At 37.3% G+C, this 26,162-nt stretch overlaps 1 protein-coding gene across 2 annotated transcripts in view; it reads right to left on the bottom strand.

Annotated features, from left to right (window-relative positions):
- Positions 1 to 1,018: 1,018 nt before the first annotated feature.
- Trpm7 (transient receptor potential cation channel subfamily M member 7) overlaps positions 1,019 to 26,162 on the bottom strand; it is a 38,724-nt gene continuing 13,580 nt past the window's right edge. The window contains exons 10-23 of one of the 2 annotated variants that reach the window (XM_055619075.1): positions 24,205 to 24,917; positions 21,578 to 21,645; positions 19,837 to 19,927; positions 16,528 to 16,595; positions 14,543 to 14,577; positions 13,747 to 13,772; positions 11,917 to 11,967; positions 11,773 to 11,838; positions 10,315 to 10,598; positions 10,106 to 10,188; positions 9,751 to 9,956; positions 3,540 to 3,591; positions 3,335 to 3,441; positions 1,019 to 2,395 (exon numbers count right to left, since the gene is read on the bottom strand). In XM_055619075.1, the coding sequence (XP_055475050.1) occupies positions 2,265 to 2,395; positions 3,335 to 3,441; positions 3,540 to 3,591; positions 9,751 to 9,956; positions 10,106 to 10,188; positions 10,315 to 10,598; positions 11,773 to 11,838; positions 11,917 to 11,967; positions 13,747 to 13,772; positions 14,543 to 14,577; positions 16,528 to 16,595; positions 19,837 to 19,927; positions 21,578 to 21,645; positions 24,205 to 24,917 (1,981 nt within the window). In that variant the 3' untranslated portion in view covers positions 1,019 to 2,264. Of the gene's footprint in view, positions 2,396 to 3,334; positions 3,444 to 3,539; positions 3,592 to 9,750; positions 9,957 to 10,105; positions 10,189 to 10,314; positions 10,599 to 11,772; positions 11,839 to 11,916; positions 11,968 to 13,746; positions 13,773 to 14,542; positions 14,578 to 16,527; positions 16,599 to 19,836; positions 19,928 to 21,577; positions 21,646 to 24,204; positions 24,918 to 26,162 lie in introns of those variants that run through there. The other variant, XM_055619128.1, reaches the window with a different exon arrangement.

Below are 26,162 nucleotides of genomic sequence, written 5' to 3'. Positions count from 1 at the left end.
CACCTGCACGCCAGAAAAGGGCACCAGATCTCATTATAGATGGTTGTGAGCCACCATGTGATTGCTGGGAATTAAACTCAGGACCTTTTGAAGAGCAGGCAGTGTTCTTAGCCTCTGAGCCAACTCTCCAGCCCAACCTTGATTTCTTTTACCTACAAAATAGAGTAATATCTATTTTACTGACTGTTACAAGGATTAAGTACGTAAAATATTTTAAAATATGTGGCATATATTAAGAATTTAGTCTTTTTCATTTTTATTTACTTTTTTGTGTATAGTCTTGATTGGTATTTTGCCTGTATGTGTTCCTGTGTAAGGTGTCAGAGCCCCTAGAACTGGAGTTAGACAGTTGTGAGCTGCCATGTGGGTGCTGGGAACTACATGTGGGTCCTCTGAAAGCGCAACCAGTGCTCTTAACTGCTGAGCGTTCTTTCCAGCCCCAAGAACTATGTTTTAATATTATTTTATAAAAATAATGTAAAATTAAAAACGAACCAATTATTTTTCTGATTATTTGGAGATTAAAAACAAAAGGCATAATGGACAGTGCTTGCCACTAAGCCCAATGACCTGATTTTAATCCCTGGGCCCCACATGGTGGAAGGAGAGAAGGACCCTTGCAGGTCCATGTCTGGATCCCCAGAACCCTCATGAAAGCCAGCTGCAGGTGTGCATGTTTGTAATCCCAGAGCTTCCTATGGGGAGGTGGAAGGAAAAGACAGAAGAATCCCTGACAGACACACAAGGGCCGGCTAGCTTGTGTACATAATGCTTAATGACAAGAGAGCTTGTCTAAACAAGGTTGAGGCAGCCGCCAAGGTGGCCCAGCAGGTAATTCTTGCTGCTAACCCCAATGACTTTGATCCCTGGAACCCACAAGATGGAAAGGAGAAAAACGGACTTCTGCAACTTGTTTTCTGATGTCCACACATAACCCATGGCATGCTACATGAACACACACCCACACAAGCTGACACTGAAAAGTTATACATTTCAGAATGAGTAAACTCATTAAACATCTGTAAACAAGAATAAATTTAATTTCTTTTAAAGATTTAATGATATACAAAACGTATATGGTATAGTATCTTTAAGTAATACACTTTTTCTCTCCACATCAACATTAAACACTATTTAACAGCTTATCTCTGCTTGCCTTGTCTGTATCTATGAGATACACTATTGAATACAAATAAGCTTTACACTGCTCCCTTCCAAATAAAATTAAAATTAGTACCTAGGAAATAAAAAGAAAGAGAAAGCATAAAACTTGAGTCAAATTATAAGCTTTTCTTGTTGCTGAATATGCAAAAAAAATATCTGGGCAATTAAGTTACATTTTATTGGCATAAAGTTGGATTGTGATTTCCCTATGTTGTATAAGAACAATCCAACAACTGATTTCTTAAATAAGTACCAGAACAGAATTCACATCGACACATTCCTATACAACTTTAAATGTGAGCGCTCATATGACACTCTGATTTGAACAATACAGTAAGTCTTTGGAGATGTAAGCAACTGCAGGTTGTTACAACTGTAACCTTCCTCAGAAAATACCCACTGAACAGTGAGTTAATTCTTATTATCATGGCTTTCTTTTACTTAACATTGATAAACTAATGCTTAAAAAACCCTTCTGCACAAATCAGGCTTTGTTTAACAAGAAACTGGCTGTATCCATCAGCATAGATCTAAGGTTGACTGTTAAAATGGTCTTCATGAGGCCCTAGATTTGATCCTCAATACTACACGGAGAAGGGAGAGAGGGATTGAGGGAAGACAAATGGTTTTCAGCGCAGGCTTTTAAACATACCTGTGATGCTAGAACTGTCATTTTTCCTGTGGCCACAAACACCTAGTTGAGAGCACTCCAAACTGAGGAAGACTTCTGCCATTTAACCAAAGATTTAATTCCTTTAGCTAAATGGCTGTAACTGAGCAGCCAATAAAATTCGAAGACACTTGACTTTGGTTAATGGTTCTGCACCAAGTGACAGGGAATCACCACCCTTGACAGCAAAGTTTCAGATCTCTGCTATAAAAGCCCTTCACAACTTGAAAGTACTAACTTCCTATCAATGTTAACATTTCCCAGCAGTCATCTGTATCCTTGAGGTGCTTTCCAATGAGAACATTAACCTCTAAAGTATGTGTGAGACCAGCAAGCTCATTTTGCACACACCTATATCATCAATTCCCAGCCGAAGGAAAAACGACAATCAGACTTTTGTGAAATGTAGGCAAAAATCAATGATTCAGTACTATAACATCAGACGAACAGAATTTGTTGCTTCTGATTCTTTGGTGGAATTTCCAGCTTGAAGATTCAAATCTGATGACTCATCCTGAGGAAATATAACTTTATCAGGCGTGTAGTCATTCCTCTTCAGATCTATACTCACAACCCCAGCGGAGAAAGAAAAAGAAAAAAAAGAGTAATTTACAAAAGAATTAAAAACATTTTCTACACCAATTTTCCTCAACATGAGTCAGATCTATGTCCTTAAATTATACACTTAATAGTCGTACATTTCTATACAATTATTACATGAGGACCACAAATCAGTAAATCATGGAACTATGACAATATAGCAACAAACACAGTGAATAAGGTATGTATAATTTTGTGATCATGGAAGTGTAACAATACAGTATTGAGCCCAGTATACAAGTCCCTGCTTTTGTGATGTGTAGGGTGTCAAAGTCTTATATCAGAAGATGGCAAACTTCCCGTGCTCACAGAATGTTATCGTAAGATTGTGAAAATAGCTATCCTATCAAAAGCAATCTATAGATTCAATGTAATACCCATCAAAATTCTAACACAATTCTTGACAGAAATTGAAAAAGAATCTTAAATTTCATATGGAAGCACAATAGTGAAAGTTCTTCCTCCTGTCTTTTTCCCATCATCGTAAGAAAATTCACCATCCAGATTTCAAGCGATACTACAGGGCTACAGTAATAGAAGCATTTGGGACTAGCAGAAAGCCATAGCCAGCACCAGTGGACTAGAACGGAGGGCCCACACGTAAGTGTACACTCCCACAGCCACCTGCGGGGCTGACAACAACGGAAGAGGGCATAGTCAACACTGGCGCTTTTCAAACCGGGTAGCTACATGTACAAGAGTGAAATTTGAGCCTACTTCTCACCCAGCACAAAACTCAATTCCAAATGGATCAAGGAACTCAACATAAGACCTGATGTCCTGAACCAGGAACAGTGGCAAATGTATAATTCCAGTACCCCAGAGGTTAAGGCAGCAGAATCTTGAATTCAAAGCAAAACTTGGTCTTCATATCAACAGAAAAGGAGTAAAAAATTTTACCTGGAAGTTTAAGCTTTCGACAGCAAGAATTACAGTGGTGTTTGGCTCGGAAGTTTTTTATTGCATCTTCTCCTAGATTGGCAGGGCCAAAAACCATGTCACAGGATCTGAAGAATTGGTAAATAAAGAAGGGAGTTTATTCAAGTGGAAATGTGATGTTTAAAACAGTAAATTATGCCTCAATAAAACAGTTAAATCTTATTACCTTTTTTCTTCAGCTTTTATCACAGATGGGTCAGTCAAGTTTTCACCTACACCTTTAAATGTGTATGTAAAAAAAAACAACATACATTATGAAACTGACACAAACATTTATGTTTACATACGAAAAAGGATTTGAGCTATCTTATAGCATCATTTTTTTTTTTTTTTTGAGTTTTTTAAAAATTTATTTATTATGTACACTGTTCTGCCTGCATGCCAGAAGAGGGCATCAGATCTCATTATAGATGGTTGTAAGCCACCATGTGGTAGCTGGGAATTAAACTCAGGACCTCTGGACCTCTTAACCTCTGAGCCATCATTTTCTGAGTTTTGTTTGTTTTGAGCCAGGGTTTCTCTGTGTGACCTTCGTTGTCCTGGACTTGCTTTGTAGACCAGGTTAGCCTAGAACTCACAGAGATCTGCCTGCTACTAAGCCCTCCCAACCCCCCTGTGCTGGGATTATAGGTGTGCATCATTCTTAATTACAGTGTTTAAAAAAAAATTGGTATCTCAGCAGTCTACCATAGCTAGGATATGCTTAAATTACATCTCAGAGTGGGTGAGGTAGGCACACAAGCTCCTGGGGGCTCTAAGCATCTGTCTTGATAAGCACCTGATTCAAGGTCTAAGCAATCTGCCTCTGGTTCACCATCACTAGTAACATGTGACGGTATTTCACCTGGTATTTGAAGGGTTTAAAAAAGTCCAATAACACATTTGTTTTGTATTTTTAAATTTTTTAAAAGAGTTATTTATTATGTATACAATGTTCTGTTCTGTATGTACACCTGTACACCAAAAGAGGGCACCACATTTCTTTATAGATAGTTGTGAGCCACCATGAACTCATGACCTCTGGAAGAGCAGCCATTGCTCTTAACCTCTTGAGCCATCTCTCCAGCCCTAATTTATTTTTTATTAGTTACAGTTTATTCACTCTGTATCCCAACTTTAGCCTCCTTTGTCCCCTTCCCATTCCACCCTTCTTCCCTCCCTCTTCTCCTATGCCGCTCCCCCAGTCCACTAATAGGGGAGGTCCTCATCCCCTTCCCTCTGATCCTAGTCTATCAGGTCTCATCAGGACTGGCTGCATTGTCTTCTTCTGTGGCCTAGTAAGGCTGTACCCCCCTCAGGGGGAGGTGATCAAAGAGCAGGCCAATCAGTTCACATCAGAGACAGTCCTTGTTCCCATTACTAGGGAGCCCAGTTGGACACTGAACTGCCATGGGCTACATCTGTGCATGGGTTCTAGGTTATTTGCATAAATGGTCCTTGGCTGGAATATCAGTCTAAGAGAAGACCCCTGTGCCCAGATTTTTTTTTCCCTTTCCTTGTGGAGCTCCTGTCCCCTCCAGGTCTTTCTATCTCCCTCTTCTTTCATAAGATTCTGCACTCTGCCCAAAGTTTGGCTATGAGTCTCAGCATCTGCTTTTTTATCCCCCCCCAGCATCTGCTTTGATACCCTGCAGGGTAGAGTCTTTCAAAGTCCCTCTGTGGTAGGCTCCTGTCCTCTTCCCTGTTTTCTCCCTCTTCCAATGTCCATCCTATTTGCTTCCTTCTTGCTTAGCTTCTTTAGGTGTACAGATTTTAGGATGATTATCCTATATTATATGTCTATTAGCCACTTAGAAGTAAGTATATACCATGTATGTCTTTCTGCTTCTGGGATACCTCACTCAGGATGATCTTTTCTAGTTCCCACCATTTGCCTGAAAATTTCATGATTTTCTTGTTTTTAATTGCTGAGTAGTATTCCATTGTGTAAATGTACCACAATTTCTGTATCCATTCCTCAACTAAGGGACATCTGGGTTGTTTCCAGATTCTGGCTATTACAAATAAAGCTGCTACAAACATGGTTGAGCAAATGTCCTTGTTGTATACTTGAACATCTTTTGGATATATGCCTAGGAATGGTATAGCTGGATCTTGAGACCTCAAAATAAAACCAGACACACTAAACCTGTTAGAAGAAAAAGTGAGGAAGAGCCTTGAACTCACTGGCACAGGAGACAATTTCCTGAACAGAAAACCAACAGCACAGGCCCTAAGATCTACAATCAATAAATGGGACCTTATGAAACTGAAAAGCTTCTGTAAAGCAAAGAACACTGTCATCAGAACAAAACAACAGCCTACAGATTGGGAAAGGATCTTCACCAACCCTATATCTGACAAGAGGGCTGATATCCAGAATATATAAAGAACTGAAAACATTAAACAGCAACAAATTAAGTAATCCAATTAAAACATGGGGTACAGAGCTGAATAGAGAATTCTCAACAGAGGAATATCGAATGGCAGAGAAACAATTAAAAAAAATACTCAACATCCTTAGCTATCAGGGAAATGCAAATCAAACAACCCTGAGATTTTTCCTTACACCCATCAGAATGGCTAAGATCAAAAACTCAAGTGAACACATGCTGGAGAGGATGTGGAGAAAGGGGAACTCTCCTCCATTGCTGGTAGGACTGTAAACTTGTACAACCACATTGGAAATCAATTTGGCACTTTCTCAGACAATTAAGTTTTTTTTTTTTTTTTTTTTTAAACCTTCAGTCTTCTCCAGAGGTGTTAAAAAGCTGGTTGAATCTTTTTGAATTAGAAATACTTAAGTACAGTGAAACCTGATTAAAATGGTCCAGTTTCACAAATAAAAAATCCAGAATTAAAACATGATACCAAGCGTGCAACTGGTAGAGTACTTGCCCAGCATACACAAACCTCTCTATTCAAGCCCCAACACTCAATAAACTGTGAAGGTGGCACATTCCTGTATTCAAGGTAATTCTTGAACACAGCAATTTGGAGGTCAGCCTGGGATACATGAGACCCTATTTAAAAAAAAAAAAAAAAACACAAAAAAACAAGTAACAAAATAAAAGAACAAAAAAGCAAGCGAAACAAGCCCCAACAACATGGTTCTACTGTACAAAATATTTTAAAGCACTGTGTGTCTAAATGTGCATGTGCCACAGTGCCATGTGCACAGCCAGGGACGACTCTCGGCACACGGTTCTGTCTCCACCGCCTGGGTCCCCAAGACTGTTTTTTTCCAACAGATTGGACAAGACTGAAAATACGCAGTACTCTATCAATACTTGACAGATGGGCACCCATGCAGGCCGAGCAGGAATTCAGGACTTTTTGAAATCTTCTGGTAGTGCTTTACTGAAATAAAAACTGCACTAGTCTCTTAAGACAGCCAGTTTAGGAACCTGCTGACAGAATACAAGCAGCAACACCTCTGTTTGTAGAAACAAAAATTAAAACTGGAGTGAAAGTCTACCAATGCAGGCAGGCATAGATCATATACTACCATGCTGCAAATTTTCACACTGGCACTGAAAGCAGTAATTCTGACTCATCAGTAACGCAGAAGGCACCTCTCTTAGGTTGAGAACATCTATTTCAGAACCCTAATTTTGAAAAATACAGCAAACCATACCATACCCAAATAACTGAAAATAGTAAAATAAGCTGTGATGGAAGTGATGAGTTACAGTTTCTGTATGTCTTCACAAGAGCAACAAAGAAGAAAATACTTTGGTCTTTCTGTATCTCTCTATCATGAAATTGTCCTAGTAATCATCTAAATTATTCCTACAAAAATGGTTCATCTGGGCCTAATGGCAGAGGTCTGAAAACTCGGAAGCTGACTCAGGACTGAAAAACTCAAGGCCTAACTGAACTGCAGAATGTTATCAGCCTGATAACTTAGTGAAACACTATCTCAAAGAAAAAGGATGATGATGGAGAAGAAGAGAAGAAAAAGAGAGAGGAGGATGAGCAGTAGGAGGAGGAAGAAAAGAAAGATTGGGAAAGGAAGGAAGAAAGGAAGGAAGGAAGGAAGGAAGGAAGGAAGGAAAAAGGAAAGAAAGAGAAAGAGAGAAAAAGAGAGAAGAAAAAAGGGAGGGCACTGGAGAGATAGTGCAGCAATTAAGAATATTTGCTGCTCTTCCAGAGGACTGGGGTTCAGTTTCCAGCACAAACATGGGAATTCACTACTGCCTAACTCCAATTACACAGGGCTCAATAACTTCTTCTGACCTCCATAGGCACCAGGAACACATGTGCCTAGACTTTCATGAAGGCAAAACACATACACAATAAAATGGAATTTAAAAATCTTTAAAATTCGAAGAAGAAAGGGGTGTGCGTGCTGAGGAACCAGCAAGGAGGGAATAGGGCTTTGCTACCTGAAGATACAAGCCTGAGTGAGGACTTCAGTTTGATTCCTAGAATACGGAAAAGATGGAAGATAGGAACTAACTCCTAAGTCGTCTCCTGATTGCCACATATGCATCATGGCATGTGTGCCAATCCCCGCCCCCAAACATACTCCACACAAGACTTGAACAGTGGTGTACACGTGTTGGGGGCTGGGCTGGTGCCATCTATTCTAATCTTAGCTGTTTTCTCCCCTGACATCTGCTTGCTGTTTTTTATAAGCAGATACTCACATACCTCAAATGACATTGTAAACCCTGCCTCTCTGACCAATAAAATGCCTACACACCTGGGTAAGGTGGATGGGGTAGGTGTGGCCTAGGTTCCAAGGTTTTCAGAACAAGAGAGGATCACGGGAGGAGGAGAAAGGTGAAGGAAAAAGTAGGTTGCTGTGGGATAGAACCATGTAAGCCTGGAGGATGGCTCAGATGAAGAATATAAGCAAGTACTTTGAGATTATGGATGGAAAGTAGTCCAGATAGGAATGGTTAAAGCAGATGGCCTGGGAGGGGGGCTAGGAGATAATGAAACAGTAGGTGGAATTATCTGCCCAGCCCAAGGTGAAATAAGGCAAATCTAAATCTAACAGATGTCTGTGTCTTTATTGATTATGATACTGAGTTAGATAATACCACCATGACAATTACAGGACTAATAATAATAAACATTATTAGCATGTACTTTTTAAGCCCAACACTCAGGAGGCAGAGGGTTCCAGGCTAGTCAGAGGTATACAGTGAAATCCAGTTTCAAGAAAACAAAACAAAAAACCCACAAAAGTTTCAATGCACAGTGCACATGCACACCATTTTAAAAAGGGTGGTGGAGTGCTTGCCTAACATGTGAAAATCGTATGTGAGGGGAGGAGAATGTGTTGAAAGAATCCTTAAAGAGTTTTAGCTTTCTACCACTAGGTGTGATGGCACAGACCTTTAATCCTAGCGCTACTGGTGTAGAGGAAGGAAGACCTCTGAGTTTGAGTCTGTAGACCAGCCTAGTCTATATAGTGAGCTCCACCAAGATGCAAGGATACATTGTGAGTCTGTCTCAAAAACAAACAACCAGGGCAGAGGAAATAGTCTGGAGCTTTCTCTTTTAGGAAAAGCAGCTGCCATGCAAGAAATCCAACTACCTAAAATCATCCTACTATAAAAGCTCAAGTTAAAGTCACATGGTCACGTAATATTTCAGGTAGTGAACAGAGACCTGAGATATTTAATTCCAATTAAACTTTCCAATGTCTTCAGCAATTTAAGCCCTCAGCAAGGACAGCAGAGATGAGCTATCCCCAGTATTGGCTATCTAAATTCCAGAAGTATGGGGCTGGAGAAATGGCTCAGAATTTAAGAGCACTTACTGCTCTTCCCAGGACCAACATGGAGGCTCACAACTGCCCATAACTCTAGAGGTTACTCCAAGAACTGCAGGTCCAGGGGATCTGCTGCCCTCTTCTCACCTCCTCATGTTTCTGGAAACTATGGGTTAAATGGTTGCTACTTTAAGCTACCAATTTTTTGGATAGTTTGGTGAAAGATAACATAAAAAACAACAGTACTCATTACTGCATTGTTAAAAAATGATTTTTTTATATCTATGAAATACCAAAATATGGACACCTAAGAGTATTATAATAGATTTCACATGAACATGTTTCACCCTAACTGTGATTATTAAGATAGCCAGGCTGGATATGGTGATACATTCCTTTAGTCCCAGAACTTGGGAGACTCAGACAGGAAGGTCACAAGTACTAGGCCAGCTTGGGATGCATAGTAAAACTCTAATGAAAGAACAAACATACCCCACTATTCTAAACCCCAAAGACTATACTGCTGTGATTGTAACCTATTTTACGACTTCTATCAGCCTAATAATTTAAATTAGCAGATCTCTGTGTATCATGTGTAAAATATGAATAGGTGAGAACCGACTACGACTACACAACTTCACCTTAGTAATCCAATTAGTAATAAATTTACCTTGTAAGTCAAGCACCAGTAACTCCCCTCTGGTATATTCATAGGTCCAGTGGCTAAAGGCTAGCATGATCTCTTCCAGAGTGTTTGTTGGAATAATTTCATCACCATTGTTATTGTTGTATTTTCTAAATTCTCCAGTCATGCATTCTTCTACAGCAAACCATTGCCCTGCTGAATGGCAGTATAGCAGGAAAACCTCAAGGAACCTTACAAAAGAGTCACAGACATCACCAGGCAGTTTGTAAGATTCTAACTCATATGCGGCATGTATAATAAATAATCAACATCAATAATGAGTGCCAAAAGAGACTGTTATCTAAATAATACTTAATGTGCAACAAATGTAAAGATTTACCTTGGAGAATATGGTATGGATTTGGGTTTCATCTGATTAAAGGCAAACGTAAGCTTTTGTGCTGCTCTCTGTTGTTGTATTTCCTGCAAAAGGAGATAAAGCCCTTGATCAATATTTAAACTAAGATTTTATTTGGTTTACTCACACTTTAAAAGTTAAAACATGAAACTCCCATCACAGCTTAGAGTCACACATTCACTGACACTTACTCTGAGACAGAGATGCAGAACTGTATCTTCTTTATAAATGCTTGACCATGTGTTAATCACCTCAGGGAGAAAAGATTTAATGATATAAAGATGCCCTGACTTCAGGATATCATGCTCTGACCAGGTACACTGTACTTTGACTGCTCTTCGTAAACCGCCTCCCATTTCTTCTTTACTTAAAAACTCAATTTTGGCACAGAGGCCTAACTGAGACCAAGAAGACATGCTGTTATTCAGTATGCTGGGAGAACTCTCCTCCAGACGATACACCGTGACAGGCTCACCTGCAATACAAATGAACAGTTCAAGATGAAATAACTTTAAAAATGACAACGGAGAACAAGCATTTATAAATATCCATGGGAAAGAAAGAAAGAAAGAAAGAAAGAAAGAAAGAAAGAAAGAAAGAAAGAGAAAATAAAAGCTGCAATTTTATAAAAAGTGATAAATGATAGAAATAAAAATACGCTTCCTTGGGAAGAGATGTGGCTCACGGGATAAAAATGCTGTTGGGCAAACATGAGGGAGGCCCTCTAGAACCCATGTAAAAGGCCAGCACACAGGCACCTGTAACCCAGGGCCATTTTGAGTTGTGGCTTGGCCAGCTGCCAGCTTAGTCCCAGGTGCAGTGAGACCCTGTCTCAAAGAATAAGACAGAGTGATAGAGCATAATGTCCAATGTTCTCCTTTGCTCTGTGCACACATACTGGCACACCGCATGCATCCATATCACAAACATTGATTTGAACCAATAAACTTAAAACCAGTTAACTATCACTGAACTCATACCTAAAGATAAGCACATTTCAAATTACAATACTTAAAGACAAACTGTGTGTGTGGGAGGAAGTACATATGCACACACACAGGTGGATGCTGGAAGGTAACTTTACTACTTGGCTATTCTTCCTCAGAATCCATCCCCTTTATTTTTTGGAGCAAGCTCTCCCATTGGCCTGAAGCTCAGTGATTAGGCTGTCTGGCCACAGTGTCCAGAAATGACAACCCAGGCTGGCACACCTGGCTTCTTCACGTGTGTTCTAGGGAATGAACTCATCTTCTTACTGACCAAAGCACGTTTCTAGGATCTAAGTGTATCTTGAAGATAAACTTTAAACAGGATAAAGTGTATCTTGAAGATAAACTTTTAGGAAGCAAGTCAAACTCTAAACACTTCTGAGTTAAATGTTAGACTGGAGGTTACAACCATCTGTCCCACACACCCTATGATGTCAACTTTCCTACACTTCTGTTACCTGACAGTGGATCAAGGTTTTGAAATAAAACACAGAGTGGTTTCTAATGCTCCTTGCTATTTTAGTATACCCTACTTTTCTGATAGGCTAATAAATGCAACAAACTGGTATTTTTCATAGGAATCTTCTCATTCTGTCCTGACCATGTTCTAAGTTATGATTAGAGAGGAGTGATGGTTTCCTTATCTGCTCTGGGATTTACCTCGTGGTGGTACAGGAACGAAGGGAATACTCTGTGACAACCTCATCAGGTTATTTCTTTCCACAGCTGCATTGAAATGAGAGACAAATGATGAAATCTTTAATGACTCAAATATCAGTAAATTTTGTTTTCAGTATTACTGACCTGAGTAATAGTAATTTGTATCCATAACAGGCTTAAACGGAGACGCAAGACCTAAAATTGTAAATAAATCAGACTGTTTAAAAAGCACCTGTGCAGCATAAATTTATGCTTAGACATTCTCAAATAATAATCTTAAATTTCTTTCATAACCTCTCCTAACCGGAAAAAAAAGGAAAAATAACAAAAACTACTTTCACATGTCACATGACCCCATTTCACTGAGGTAAAACAATAGCTATGGTGCTCCAAACACCTGGGAAGAAGCACATTGAGGCTCTCCACCTCTGAGCATAAATTGCCCTTTTACAGCTGCCACTCGAAAAGAAAAACTGTTCTGTTTCTTGCCCTTTGGATTTGGGGACACTAGCCATCTAAGCATTCTAGGTGTTCTAACACGAGAAGTGAGCTTCTGGGATGTAAGGACACCCAGATCCTCTCTTTACATATAAATTTTATGTATTTATTTATTTTGAGGGCTTTACTTTTAACCATAGAAGAAAAGATGGGAGAATAACAAATAGATTTGTGAGGTGCTAAGTGCTAGAATATAAATGAGAAGGAACCTACTTCACTCTCTCACACAATAAAAGCCAACAGTTTTAACACTGTGATAATATAGATATAGTACATGACACCTATACACACACGTGTGTATCATGAGGATACAAACCACCTGATTAATAAAGGCTGTGGCTACCTCACAAGGGGAAAGAAATCGCAATCTGCAAGGCAGTGGAATTTTAGGGATACATTTACAAGGATAGCTGAGTGCTAAAGTCCATGCTACATTTGAGAGCCCCAGGCAGTTTAGTAGGAATGACTAAATACAATCAGAATAGTCTGTGGAGCTTTCTGAACATCACCCACTGACACTCAGTCCACAATATCTAATTCCACAGGTCTGTGGCATCACACAGATGACTCTATAGTGATCTGAATATGCAACCAAGATTGCAAATTAACGAGCAAGAGCATAAGCATACCTGAAGGAGGTGAAGCTACAGAAGCAGGCAATATCAAATTGTGAAGAGCCTAATATGTCATGCAAAGAAAGGACACTGCATTTTACTGAATGACAATGGGAAAAATGTAAAGCAGAGGAGTGGCAAGATCAAATCTTTCAGGAGAAATTATTTTGGTGGTAGAAGATAGACTACAGGCAGGTAAATTACAGGCAGGAAGCCAGTATGGAATGACTACTCTGAAAACCTATCTGGCAGGCAGTAACTAGTGAATATGAACATATGCATAAGCTATGACCCAGCAACCCCTAGGCATATAACCAATGGAAAACAAATTTATGTTTACCAAAGAACATGAACAAGAATGCCCATAGCAACAAAAAGCATAATGGTTACACACTGGAAGCTACTGAAATGTCCATCAAATAGAATGGATAAATGCACTATTTTCCAACAAGGAACTACAATGCAGTACTAATAATGCACAAACTACACTAATAGAGTAATACTGATGAATCTCATAACTATTACATCTCTATGACTCCCACTTATGTTGTACCACAAACCCACATAAAAGTAAGCCACTGTGTTATTTATGATGGAGGCCACAGCAAGAGCCTGGCATATTAGCAATATTCTGGTTTTGGGTGCTTGGTTAAGTGGCGAGTGGTGACAGAAAGGTGGTTATCGTAATTCACAGGGTGGGTCACGCTTTTACAAAACAACCATATTAAACACAAAGGAAGAGTTTTCCAACTACCTTGGCTTTTTAAAACTTGAAGTCTAACATGTCTTGCCCATGATAATGTGGTAAATGTTTTAATTATGACCTCTAATTTTTTTCACTAAATCTACCACACAAACTCACCATTTAATGTTCCTCCTTCAGATGGCCTAAAGAAATATAAACAAAAAATAAGCTGTGTAATAACCCTAGTTTTGAGTATCATTTAACTTATGATTTTATAAAGTTATATTTAATGAAACATAATTTAAAAAATACAAATATTCAAATCTATGAGTCTGAACATTTGCCATTCTTCTAATCCATGTACAGACATGTATATATTTACATGTACCCATATTTTAAACAACTTGTATCTTCACCTTATGGCTATATAAATATCATTATTTTTTGGTGGCAAACTGATGCGATTAGATCTTAATAGAATCATATTTTTATTTCATGGCTCAGTATTTGTGGAGACTCATTCAAGTACTATGACAATGTCAGGAAATGATTTTTCTATGATTCTAGAAGTACTCCAACAGACTGATAGGACAAGGACTGAGGCATCATTTTGCAAGATTCAATATTCAATCCATTTATTTATAGTAAGTCTTGATTCCAAATGGGAGTTCTTTGAATCCCAAGGACTCCTATATAAATGAAACAGGTATAATTAAAAGGGGAGTGAGGTGAGACCATGATGACGTCCAGGCTGAGGTCTCCCAAAATACAGCTCTGAGCCTTCTTTGGGTAAAGAATTATATAACTATATGGAAATATTATACTGAAGCTATTATAACTAATTTCTTCATGTCTATAAAGATGGGAAATGCTAAACAAATATCTTAAAAGGAGTATTAAAGAGGTAAGACAGAAGAACAAAGTCAGTATTCACTGATTCAGATACTTTTTAGACCACTAATAAAGGACTTACATTTCTCTGTTTGATGGTCTATCTCGTAACCAATCCTTTAGTCAAAAACAAAAGGAACAACTTAAATATAGATGAAGCAGTTCTCTAGAATCAGTTAACTATTTAACACTTGTTTCTTAAAATGAGAAATAAATATGAAGCCCTTGTTTCATACAATTAACTAATAACCATGAAGGGGAATAAGAACATTCAGGAACGTTACTTTTTACAGTAGTTGTGTGTGTGTCTTTCTGTGTCCCACCCATGCGGGTTTATCTTCTATGCCTGGCTTTTACGTGGGTCCTGGTGATCCAAACCTGGGTCATGAGGCTTGCACAGCAAGCACTTTACCTACTGACTTATCTCCCCAGCCTCCAGGACTTCTAGTTCTTCAGATTCTTTGTTTCTGATGACAATATTATTCTCCAGGCATGTCTCTGATTTTATAAATAATTTGTGCTTCTTGCCAAAAGAATACCAAGGTATAAACAGAAAACTTAAAATCACACCAACTAAATGCAAATAAAATGATGAAAAGACAAACATTAAGACAATGCAGCCATTTCACACACCAGTTCTTGTGGTTTCTATTCAGCAAATTTAGTAGTCATGTTTCTAGACATATTTAATTTCCCAAAAGTGGGATTCATGTTTTTTGAATTTAAATTTTTATATATTTCATCAATTTAGTAAAATCTTAACTTGTTTATATTTTTCCAAATTCTCTCTGCTCTCTCACAGCCAATTAAATATATTTCCCTGGTCCTTTTTTTCCCCCCCATCAAAATGTACTTTCATCTACATTGTATTCTGGTCCTATTTAGTAATTTCTCTCTTTAGATTGTCCCACCTGTTATACAACAGAAAGCATTAGGTCTTTTTTTCTTGAAAAGATATTACTGTGCAGCAGGCTAGTCTGATTTGCTACATAGCAAGGCTGGCCTTAAACATGGCCCTCTTTTCTCTGTCCCAAGGTACTAGGATTGTAGGGATGTACTCTATTTGTTTTGTTTATATTTTTGGTTTTGTGAGACGGTCTAATGGTGTGGCCCTGGCTGTTCTGGAACTTGCTTTGTAGACCAGGGTGACCTTGAACTTCCACCTCCCTCTGCTTTTTGAGTGCTGGGATTAAAGATTTATCACTATGACTAGTAAGTATTTTTATTTCTTATGTATTTTTCAAATTGCTAATATTTTTGAATAGTTATCTCTTCCTTATCTAATGTTTTATTTTTAATCACTTTAACCACAATTTATTATTTATAATCAGTTATTCTACTTTTAAGTACCAGAGGTAGAATAGTCTCTGTAGTTAGGAAATTGTCTTACTAGAACTTTGTTGCAATATTGTACATCTTAGGTTCAACACAGACTCCTATAGAGCAGAAACTGTTAATGTGGAATTCTAGTAACAAATTCCTTTTCCCAATGAAACAATTTTTAAAAGAATAACATGAATTTTTGTTTTGCTTTTTGAGACAAGATCTTATTATGTAGTCCAGGCTGGCCTTAAATTTGGGATCTTCTGCCTCAACCTATGGATTATTGAGTTTACAGTTCTGGGATTACAGATGTGTACCAAAGATGTTGTGCTTAGTAATGTGACCTTTAATAATACAACCAACCACAAGTTACTGTTCTATTGATTTTCATTGTATGGATGCTGATTTCTAGATACTTAGCTGCCTTTGCCTGAGCCATCTGTCTTGACTGTCTGTCTGGACAACCAAGGAGCATTCACAAAAATCAAACATTACCACAGGTGGCTTACAATGAATTAATATAATTAGCTTCAATTCATTAGGTCTTGCTTTTCTTCTGTAAAATTTCTGTTCATGACACAAGGAGACTCTTCTCTAACTGCCACCATGTACTGAGGTTAGTTTTCTAAGAAAGTTGTTTTTAAAGCTTTATATAATTGCCCCCAAAATATTAATTACCACTGTAGATAATCATTAGTAACTCAATATACTCATCAATATGCTACTTAATTGAAATGTACAAACCGGTAACAAAGCTGCTTTAGAATCTACTTCTGGAGAGTCTTCTGTAGACATTCTTCTACTACTGCTTTCTGCTACAAGAAATTAAAAAGACATAGTTGAACTAAACTTTTACAAAAGTATTCACTAACAAAACAAACTGTTTCTAGGTAGGGTATAACTATCACAAGATGATTTCTTCTCTCTAACGGAGCTGAACCCAAGAATTATAAAAGGCCTATAAATCTCCCAACCTATAACACTTATTCTAAGTAAATTATCAAATTTATTGTGAAAACCCACCAAGAAGCAAAACGTATTTTAAAAATAAGTCAATTTTTGTCTATTTTGAAGTCACTCCTACTGACACCCAAGGTTATCACCTGTTTGTGTATCTTTCCGGGGGTGTGTGTTTAGTTAGTGTATGTACTATACAAGCCCCATTACGTGACATTAGCATACTTTGGTGGGGGCCTTTTTTTTTTTAATGGTTAGGTAGTTTTGTGTTCTCAGACATGGGTGTCTTTGTATAATGTCCAGGTTGTCTCCAGCTTAAGAATGATCCTTCTACCTCTGCCACCTGAATATCCGGAACTATTATGTTGTGACACCGTGCACGGTTTGTTCAGGGTTTTTTAAACTTTAAACTTGGAGATGTTCCATGGATGGACACAGAGGATTTTTATCATCATCACCACCACCACCACCACCACCACCACCACCACCACCACCACCACCACCACCACCACCACCACCATCATCATCATCATCATCAATTATTTTAGATAGGGCCCCACTTTATAGACCTGGCTAGCCTGGAACCTGCTATGTAGAACAGACTTGTCTCCAGCTTACAGAGATCCACCTAACCCTGGTCTTATTATTATCATTAAATTTTTAAAATTAAGATTCTATGGTTCAGCTGGGCGAGGTGGCTCACACCTTTAATCTCAGCACTTGGGAGACAGAAGCAGGTTGATCTCTATGTTTTGAGACCAGCCTGGTCTACAGAGTGAGTTCCAGGACAGCCAGAGCTACACAGAGAAACCCTGTTATCAGGGGGAAAACAAAACAACAACCAACTAAGTAAAAGAAATCTAAAATTTCAGGAAAAAAGAAGTTCTATACCAAGCATACAGGGTGGTCAGGTGGTATAAACCTTCAATTTCAGCACTAAGGAAGTTGAGACAGGGTACTTTGATGAGTTTAAGAGCCATAAGACCCTATCTCATAAAAGCAAAAATATTTTAAAAATAGTAGTTTGAAATTTATTACAAAATGATGGTCAAAACATTTCAGTAACCTGCAAGTGACAGAATATATGCTATTCTGAGTATCTCAAAGCAATTTAGCCAAGTATCAAAGAATTTAGGATGCTGATTTAACTAAACTTGTGACATGACTACATTGGTGGGAAAGAGTGAAGGTGCATATATTTATTTGTGTGTATGTGTTCAACCAGTAAACACTGGGAAAAAGGAGTTAATCTCCATTTAGTTAAGAAAGCTGAGAGCTGGGTATAGTGGCACACATCTTTAATCTCAGCTTTTGGGAGACAAAAGGCAGGTGAATTGCTTTGACTGTGAGGCCAGCTTGATCTAGATTATATATAATGAGTTCCAGGACAGCTAGGGATAAATAGAGAGACCTCGTCTCAAAACAAAACACCAAAAAAAACCCCCCAAAACAACAAAAAGAAGACAAGCAAACAAAAAGATGTGATAAAACAAAGGATAGAGCAATATAATTGTGTTACTTTTAGAAATAATACATGCTATCTTAAAATATCTGACAGTTTCACCTTTTCCTTGATCAACTTCTTTTATGGGCCCTATTTCCAGAACTAGAATATAAAATAAAAACAGCTACAACTTCTTAGTTCTCATCTTACTTCTCATATACCATGAAGTTGAGACTTGTGATAAGTTTTTACAGATAACTTTCATTGTAATTAAATTCATACATTACTAAGTAAGATTTATTCATGAAGAGATGGCTCAATTTTATCAAATGCCTTTTCTACAGCTATTGATATGACATGATTTTTATGGCTTGAATAAAAATTCATCTGGCTTGAATCTGCTACTATTATACATTGTATAGGGCACAATTATATTTTTGATTGCCAAGTGAACCTGAATTTCTACAGTAATAAATACTATTGAACTCAGTGTACTGAAACTTTTTATTAAAAGAAGTGACAGTGAAAGGGACAAAGAAGCACTGTTTTTAAAAGGAAAACTTCATAACTATCCAACCTTTTAATTACAGGCATTTATAAAAAAATAAAGTCAGATATGGTGGTATGCACTGCAGTACGAGCAATGAGGGATGTTGAAGTAAGAGGATCACTTGGGTCCAAAAGTTTGAAACCAGTTTGGGCTACAGTGAAGCCTGATCTCCAAAAGAAGCATGAGATAGAAGCTGAGATAGAAGAATGAGAAATTCAAGTGCACCCACAGGAAATTTGAGGCTAATCTTGGAAACATGATTTCCTGTTTCAAACAAGAAAGAAAAAAAAAGGGGGCGGGAGAAAATGCCTGATATAGGAATATCACTATGATAAAGAAAATGAGAAATTAATAATATAAAAGAATAATATGCTATCTTTTGTATAAATGATGAGAAATAGAAAAACATGTTATAAATGCTTGCATAAGCATGAAAATTAACAGACATGCCCAAAGTTTGACACTGTGATACAATGTAGTCATTTACCAAGTTCATACTTAAGAATTGCACAATCAAGCTTAAAAAAAACCCACCAAAACTAAGTTACTGTTTTTTGTTGTTTTGTATTTGTAGCTATCCATGGCTGCATGTGACCTGTAGGCCACAAAACGGGTATTTTGGCTAAAGGCAGATTAAAATGATGATGATGATGATGATGATGATGATGATGATGATGATGATGATGATAATAATAATAATAATAATAATAATAATAATAGTAGTTCCATATGGGGTTGGAGTGAGAGGTGGTAATTTTTCAAAATATATTTTAATTTCAACAGAATTTTACCAAGTTAAAATAGAACAAAAAACTGTTGAACAATCTATAAATCTTAAAAACTATAAACTAATACAATCTATAAATGTTAAAATCAGATTTAAAAGATTCTTTTCTAAGTAATTATGTATATATCATATATAGCATATACATATATGAATATAAGGATTACAATACTCCTTTTCAAGGTTATATTAACTATTATTGACCAGGATTTTTATCTTTTGATTCACACACCACTTATCACTGAGATGCTTGGCAAATATATACTTAAAACTTAGTATGTTTGCTAACAGAATTCCTAATAAGGTCAAAACTCTCACCTCGTTCTGAGTGAAGAGAAGCAGAAGTCTTTTGACACTCACTGTATCCAGCAACACCCACGTGTTTCAAAGTGTTTTCAGGACTATCATTCTGTATAGATTATGCGTACACATAAGATTTAAAAGCAATTGAATTTCAACCCATTGTTCTGAGTCAAAATTCTTTTATCTAACTCAATATACTTTATTCTACTTGAGCATTAGAAGATAAACAACATAGATCTGGTTACTTCAGTGTGAATCTCAAAAACTACTTGAAACTACATCATCATTTGAATGAATTCTTTTTATATTAGTATAAATTCTCAAGAGGTTTGGGAAAATATAAAAAAGTGAGGAAAAACTGAAGCCAAAATTATCTATTTGTCAAACCTTAACTTCTTTTTTAATTTATCCTGATGTGGATATAGTATTTCAATCTCTTTAAAACTTTTCTTGTTGTTTCTGTATTATTCATACATTTGAAAGGTTTGCTGTCTTTCTGGTCTATAACTGTTTTGCTGAGTGTGATAGCACATGCCTACAATCCCAGTTCTTGGGAAGTAGAGAGGCAAGGCAAATAAGGATTTAGGCTTAGGCTACATGAGATTGTCTCAAAATTACCAAAAACATTTAAAAGAGGTGAGGAGGAACTGTGAGCAAAGAACAGTCTCATTACACTGATTTCTTCCATCTAAAAGCTTATGAAAGTATAAACTGAGTTTCTGACTCCTCCACAGACTAGGAGATGTTACTGTATATTCAGGCACCCCTGAATACACCATGAGCATGCTTTATATGTCATCCTGCTGTTCCTCTTTGAAACAAGAAAATCATACTATTTTCAAACCGTAAGGAAAATAGAAAACAATTACAAAATCATCACTTCTCAATTTGCAGATATTCGCTAATTCCAAATTTACAGAGTCTACTTACTTAGTAGATATTATGTTCATGTTAGTATAATGCTTTAATGAGAATACATGTCATTATACATACAAATGTTCTCATCAACACTGCATCTGAGCCTGCCTTTTACATGCAATGTACAACATGCCTGACAGCAATGAAACAGTCAATGCTGGATCATATTAGGAGTGGTGACTCAGAGAGCTTTTCAATTATAATATCCTTGGCTATATCTTTAGGAAAAAATCTTATTTCACTGTACCTGTTATTTGATTATCTCTAAAATATAAGTTCTTTGAGGGACAGAAGGGTTAAAGCATTTCAAGGCACTCACAGAGTAGCTAGCTATATCACTATTCTTGAGATAATGAGTAGCTACAGGCCATTTATGACAGTAACAGAAATACAAACTAATTTTTGAGCAAGAAATTGTTCCATATACTACTAAACATTAACAAGCATTTATTTAATATTCTGCATATGTACATTTTATATAGAGAGATTTTTAACTTCTAGATTCCAAGCTCTTTGAGAGCTAAGATCATGTTCTAAAACATTTTGGGTCCTGGAAGAAAAGTTAAGCTCAGTAATTACTCCATAGAAAATAAACAAAAAGAGCTTTTCAACAGAAAAATATTAAATAAATAAATAAAATATTAAACATTTTATTTTAATTAACAAAAATTCAAGCTACTTTGAACCTTGAATCATAACTGGGGTAATCATACTGATAACAAACATCATAGTGATATTTTAATGAGAAATGCTTCTCTGCTAACCTACTTTTTATTGAAAAAAAAAAAACTTTAAATTTTTTTAGAAGAAATGATCACAAAAGTGAAATTACACTTACGGATAACAGTTCTTTTATTTTGTTTGATGTTTCTTTAAGCCTCTGTAAGTCCATACTATCTCTGTGTCCTTAATAGAGGAAAAAGGGGAAAAGGTTGCAATGAAAACATTCCCTATTCGATGTAGTGCAATCTTAGAATCAAATGATTTATGTTGCTCTTTCAATAATTTTCAGGTTCTGCAAACTTTCCTTTTGCTCTTTTCATAAGTCATATTAAAAACAGACACTAGGAAGGTGTCCAAAAGCAAACAACAAAGACTTCCTGTTTAGAACCCCACAAACAATGTAAATAAAACTTAGAATTAAAAGAGGACATTTTCATTCTTAACAAAAGTGAGCTGGCATATACCTGTAATCCCAGCACTCGGGAGGTAGAGGCAGGAGCAACAAGAGTTCAAACAAGCTTAATGAAAACCTGGACTTCCTAAGATTGGGACAGATTTAATGTAGAAAATGTTATTTAATTCTCCAAATAAGCTAACAGTAAATAACAGTATGTTTGGTACCGAGATAACATGCCAGGTTGGCCTTAACATGAGCATTCTACATGGTCTTATTAACATATTCTCCAGATAAACCATAAACTGGCAGGCTGGGAATGCTAGAAAACCAGTTAAAGACAAGAGCAGGAAGGCAATGGAAGAAATGAGACATAAAAAGGCAAAAAAAAAGACTTTTGAATAGTATGAATATTACTACAAAAGATCAGCTTATTTCAGAAACTTTAGATACTTTAATATTCTATCTACCTACTAGGAGATGATTAGAACATTACATTTTCCCAACACAGAACTCAGCTAGCCCTATGACACTTTCTCTTTCCAGTTATTTATTCCCCTCTATGTGGCATAGGGCCAGCATTTAAATATGCTTAGGTCTATATTATCATTTAACACAAGACAATATGCCCAGCTTGATACACTATGTTTATAATGCCAGGGCGGGGATGCTAAGGCAGGAGAATTCCAAATTCAATGACAACTTATATAGGCTATATAGCAAGAACCTGTCTCAAAAAAACAAAAACAAAACAAAAAACCCAAACAAAAACCCAAAAACATCCTAAGCACAAAAATCAGTGTAGTTCCAACTCTTCTTCCTCTCATTGCCGAGCTTTCCAGGCATTTGTCCAGTCACTCCTTTACAGTCTCTCCTTACACTCACACATTTCACTACAGTCTAGCTCTTTTCCCTGGCCAAATAATCTTCACAAATGTTATTAATGTAGGAATACTGTGAAAAGAATATTTCTCCCACCAGCCTAAGAGCTCTCTTTTGCACCGTCCTCTCTGGCGCACTGGCGGCACGTCTGCTGTGGAGTAAGCGGCTTCTAACTGGATCTGAGGCTGCTCTACAAAAGAGGGTCTGTGCCTGAGACTGTAAGCCCACGTCGGAGACGGTGGCTTACAGTAAGTTCTAAGATAGAACTTACTACTGCTCCTTTGGTTACTGGTGATACACCAAACTGCCTTCTAAATGTCTGTCTGTACCCACAGACCAGGGCTATTCTCAACCATGTTAAGAGAAGCATCTTTTGATAGGAGGCAGAAGTGAGCACAGAGACCCACAATCATTTTAGGTGCTGAGAATAAATGACTGGGAGTATTAACCGTTAAATGAGGCCTTATTAACCCACAAGCTAATGCTCAGGGAACAGCATAGAAAATGGGGAAAAGAACATGAAAGGTTCCTCCTTTGTGCTGGTTCTATAGTGCATAAGGTGTCTGAGAACAGAGAAAGAGGACTGGAGAGGTGGCTCATTTGTTAAGAGCACCTGTCGATCTTGATGAAGATGCAAGCTTAGTTCCCAGCACCAACTGGTGGCTTACAACTATCTATAACTGCACTTTCAGGAGACCTGATAATCTCTTCTGACCTCCGTGGGCAACACACCCACCCATGGTACACAGACATATGTAGGCAAAAACTCATACATAAAGAAAAAAAATCTTAAAGAAAAAAGAATCATTCTTTCATCTTTAGATATGTAATTAAGTAGACCATAAATACAGATATATATTTAATTGGTAGGGTAATAAAATTTGTTACAGGTGAAACATTTTTTTATTACAGTTTTCATATGATAATACTGCCTAATGTATTACCGTTAGGTAATGAATGAATGTACTGTCGCTGTAGTCCTGAAGTAATTACTTATAGTGCACTTTTCACTTCCAACACTGTCCTGGGTTGTAAATGAAATTACACACTGGCCCTATTCATACTGGTGTCAGTATGCAGCTTCTAATATCCCTTATACCTCCTTACTTTTACCCTAATACCTACTACTCAAAAACCACTCAGATCCTTCAACAATCGACAAATCCAATGGAAGCCATATTTAAATGCAAAAGACAAGAGTCCAAATAAGTTTACTATAACAGCACCAAACAGGTACATAATGGTATAATTCGTCAGCCCAATTCAAATATTTTGTATATTTCTGGTCCCTTTAGAAGACTGTATGAACAAAAGCCCACCTGTCATATACCTCTTGCCTCTGCCTCCTAAATGCACCACCACCACTCAGCTACGGTACATTTTTTAGTAATTAGTTAATTATTTTCTAAGGTAGTATTTCTGACATAAAAAGCAACACTAATATGCAGTAAGAGTTTCCCACTTACCCACAAATGCTCCAAATTCTATGTTATCCCCTTCTGCAGCTTTATAGAAAGCGGGTTCTGGATCTTTGGTTGCAGATTCCAAGTGGCTTTTGCAACTTGGCTGGGATGGGGTACTCACAGAAAATTTGGTTGGTGGGGATGACATCTGCGGTGAACTATTAGGTGAACTGCCTACTTTTTGATTTTTATTAAATATTTTTAAGATTTCTACCCCATGTCGCCTCTGTCGTAATTCTGGGGGAGAAACAGCACTTGGGAATAAGGCACCACAGGAGGAACCAGCCTCTGGAATGTTGAATTCTTTTCTCTGGGGTATCATAGGCAAATCTTGACCAAACAGGTTATACTGGGGGTCTTTTTCATCCTTCATAAAGATGTTACAAAGAAAAGGATTATTACTTTCCCGGTCACCTTGAGGAAGAGAGGAACTCAGGGTATTTACGACACTCTGCTTTTTCCACAGAGGTCGTACAGGAACATCATCAATAAGATTCTGAGCCAAGTGTTTTGAAACACTCAATTCTCGTGTGATCTCATTGTGCACTTTGCTAGCTTCTGAAGCTTTCTGGGCTGTAAGTGTTTTTAACGTATCTACTGTCAGGGCTGAGAGATCTTGCAGATGACCGATTTGAGAATCTAAAGACTGTAACGATCTTTTTATGTAGTTGACACGATCTCCAACTTCTTTAATCTGAATGCACATCTGCTCCACTCTGTAGGGGATAAAAAGAATTTTACAAATGTTAAAATTAATGTAGATGGGACAAGGAGATGGCTCAATGGAGAGCAAAGTTTGAGCTCAGCAACTGATGTAGGTGCATAAGGAGAGAACATCTTTGCAAGGCTATCCTCTAATGTCTATACTGCAGCCACAGCATACGTGGGCCCCACTTGTTATATATACACAGGCACAATAATTTTTTTCACAATAATATAGACTATTTTTTGTAGTCTAAATTGATGATAGAAGTAAGACAAACTACTTTTTAAACAAATGAATGCAAACATAAAGTATGGTTATGAGCTTTTACACATCACACTTTGTGTTTCAGAAGGATGTAGTGCTAATGCTGACATAGTTAAAATACAAATGTTTCTGTTTTGTTTTGAAGACAGGGTTTCTCTGTGTAGCCCTAGCTGTCTTGGAACTTCCCTGTAGACCAGAATGGCCTCATTTATGGCACTAAAGAGATCCCCCTAGCTCTACCTCTGAGTGCTGGGATTAAAGATGTGCACCATCACCACACAAAATTTAAAAACACATTTTGTTCCACAGGTTATTTCAGTCTACCACTCACAAAATATATTTATAGTTACATATAAAAAGGATGGTAATCACTGGTAATCACAACCACCATACACTGGTCATACACAAACACCACATGTGTCTAATATGAAGGAAAAACAACATAGAAAAAAGTTTTAAAATAGTAACAGCTTTATTTTTCTCTTCTTGAATAGTTAAAAACGCCAACTCTTCTTTGCAACTACAGTCAAAAAACAGGAGTACCCTAACCTTATTTATGAAGTGTGAGCCCTAACCTTGACCCCCAGCATCACTAAGAATAAAGTAAGGGGTTAGACAGGTTGTCCCGTGGTGAGACCACTTGCTGGTTTTTCAGAGGACCTGGGGTTTGAATTCCATCACCCTCACAGTGGTTCACACTGTCAGTAACTCCAGTTCCAGATCAATGCCTTCTGCTGACCTCCATGAGAAACATGCATGCAGATGGTACATACACACACATAGGCAAACACTCATAAATATAAAATAGAAATAAAATAAAAAAATTTATTTGTGAAAAGTAAAATAAGAACTTGGAGCAAGTTCTACTGGGTTACATAGAGTAAATATAACCAACTGACCTGTTTTCTAAATGTGTGTAAAATAAAACTTTTTACTTGATAAAATAAACTCAACAATGAATATGTATTCACTAACAGGATTCTTTCTAACA

Source organism: Psammomys obesus, unplaced genomic scaffold, assembly GCF_907164565.1.
Source record: "Psammomys obesus unplaced genomic scaffold, mPsaObe1.curated_primary_1811, whole genome shotgun sequence".
Lineage (NCBI taxonomy): Eukaryota > Metazoa > Chordata > Mammalia > Rodentia > Muridae > Psammomys > Psammomys obesus.
The sequence above is the reverse complement of the archived record's forward strand: the minus strand, read 5'-3'. Positions and strand labels throughout refer to the sequence as shown.